The sequence below is a fragment of the Mus pahari genome, chromosome 15, assembly GCF_900095145.1.
Source record: "Mus pahari chromosome 15, PAHARI_EIJ_v1.1, whole genome shotgun sequence".
NCBI classification, from domain to species: Eukaryota; Metazoa; Chordata; class Mammalia; order Rodentia; family Muridae; genus Mus; species Mus pahari.
The window spans coordinates 30,893,088-30,894,761 of record NC_034604.1 but is presented as its reverse complement, the minus strand read 5'-3'; the positions used below and the strand labels follow the sequence as shown (position 1 = coordinate 30,894,761).

The following is a 1,674-nucleotide window of genomic DNA, read 5'->3' as shown; positions in this document are numbered from 1 at the left end:
TTTTTTGGTTTTTCGAGACAAGGTTTCTCTGTATAGCTCTGGCTGCCCTGGAACTCACTTTGTAGACCAGGCTGGCCTCGAACTCAGAAATCCGCCTGTCTCTGCCTCCCAAGTGCTGGGATTAAAGGCGTGCGCCACCACGCCCAGCTCAGCTGTGGATTTCTTGATGCCCACAGATGCCGTACTCCAACCTGCATCCAGCCATCCCACGGCCCAGAGGTCACCGCTCCAAACAAGTAGCCTTTGTCTTTCTGGTGGCCAGCCTGGTGATCCTTTGGGTGGCAGGGGATCCGCCAAGTCACACTCTACAGTACCTAGTATATCACCTAGCTTTGCAGCAACTTGGACTACTGTTGAAAAAGATCTGCTGTCTGGCTGAAGAGCTGCGCCATGTCCAGTCCAGGTAACCTTCTGTGGTCTCCACGATGGCTGAATACCCAAGCAAGCACCATACCCTTGACTCCTAACCTTGGCTTTCCCTGAACATTGTCAGCTGAGTTGGGCTGCGATCTGAGGCTAGGCCGTCCCCTGCAGGTACCAGGGCAGCTACTGGAAGGCTCTGCACGCCTGCCTGGGCTGCCCCATCCGCTGTATGGCCCTGATTCTACTGTCGTCTTATTTCTGCTGTTTCCTCCAAGAAACTGCTGACATGAGCCTCAGTTGGATGCTTGGCCTTCTGGGCCTCTCTAAGACCCTAAGCATGCTCCTGGACCTTCAGGTATGATGCAGAAGAGATGGATGGTGTGGGTAGAGGGGACTATTGCTGGTACTAATGTGCCTGAGCTCTGTGCTGAGACTCAGACTAATTTCAAGGTTGGAGATCTGGATGTGGAGTGATGAAGGCTTGGGATGATGGGTTTAATAGCAGTGGTGAAGGCAAGCTGGCAGCAGGTTGGGAAAGTTTTCTGCAAGAGAAGGGCTTTGGACATCCCCCTTGAAAGTCCCTCAGGCCCTTCTGCTGTCTTCAGAGTTTAGCTCCAGCAGAAGTCTCTGCAGTCTGTGAAGAAAAGAAGTTCAATGTTGCCCATGGGCTGGCCTGGTCATACTACATTGGGTACTTGCGGCTGATCTTGCCAGGTAGGGCACCTCTGTATGTTGGTTTGTGGACAACAAAGCACACAGCTTTTGCCATACTTACTTTGCTATGCTTTTCGAAGTATTTCCATGTCTGCCATACAGTTAAATTCCTAAAGCATCCCTGTCTCTGTGAAGGGTGTGAGCTTTGAGACAGGACCTCACAAGCCCAGGGGGCATAAAATCACCCTATTTATTTGAGGGTGATCTTGAATTTCTTTCTTTCTTTCTTTTTTCTTTTCTTTTTAAAGACTTTATTTACACTGTAGCTGTCTTCATGCACACCAGAAGAGGGCATCAGATCCCATTACAAATGGTTGTGAGCCACCATGTGGTTTCTGGGAATTGAACTCAGGACCTCTGGAAGAGCAGTCAGTGCTCTTAACCGTGGAGCCATCTCTCCAGCCCCCAACCTTGAATTTCTGATCCTCTTTCGTCTGTCTGACACGTCCTGGGATTACAGGTGTGAGCCACCACACTTGTCTTATTTTTTTTTTTCCTTTGGTTTTTTGAGACAGGGTTTCTCTGTATAGCTCTGGCTGTCCTGGTACTCACTTGGTAGACCAGGCTGGCCTCGAACTCAGAAATCCGCCTGCCTCT

At 50.1% G+C, this 1,674-nt stretch overlaps 1 protein-coding gene across 3 annotated transcripts in view; it reads left to right on the top strand.

Annotated features, from left to right (window-relative positions):
* Nucleotides 1–1,674, top strand: part of Tmem173 (transmembrane protein 173) — a 6,383-nt gene that overhangs the window by 1,188 nt on the left and 3,521 nt on the right. For all 3 annotated transcript variants that reach the window (XM_021214719.2, XM_021214718.2, XM_029546996.1), the window contains 3 exons: nucleotides 177–403; nucleotides 535–718; nucleotides 969–1,077. In XM_021214719.2, the coding sequence (XP_021070378.1) occupies nucleotides 177–403; nucleotides 535–718; nucleotides 969–1,077 (520 nt within the window). The remainder of the gene's footprint in view (nucleotides 1–176; nucleotides 404–534; nucleotides 719–968; nucleotides 1,078–1,674) is intronic.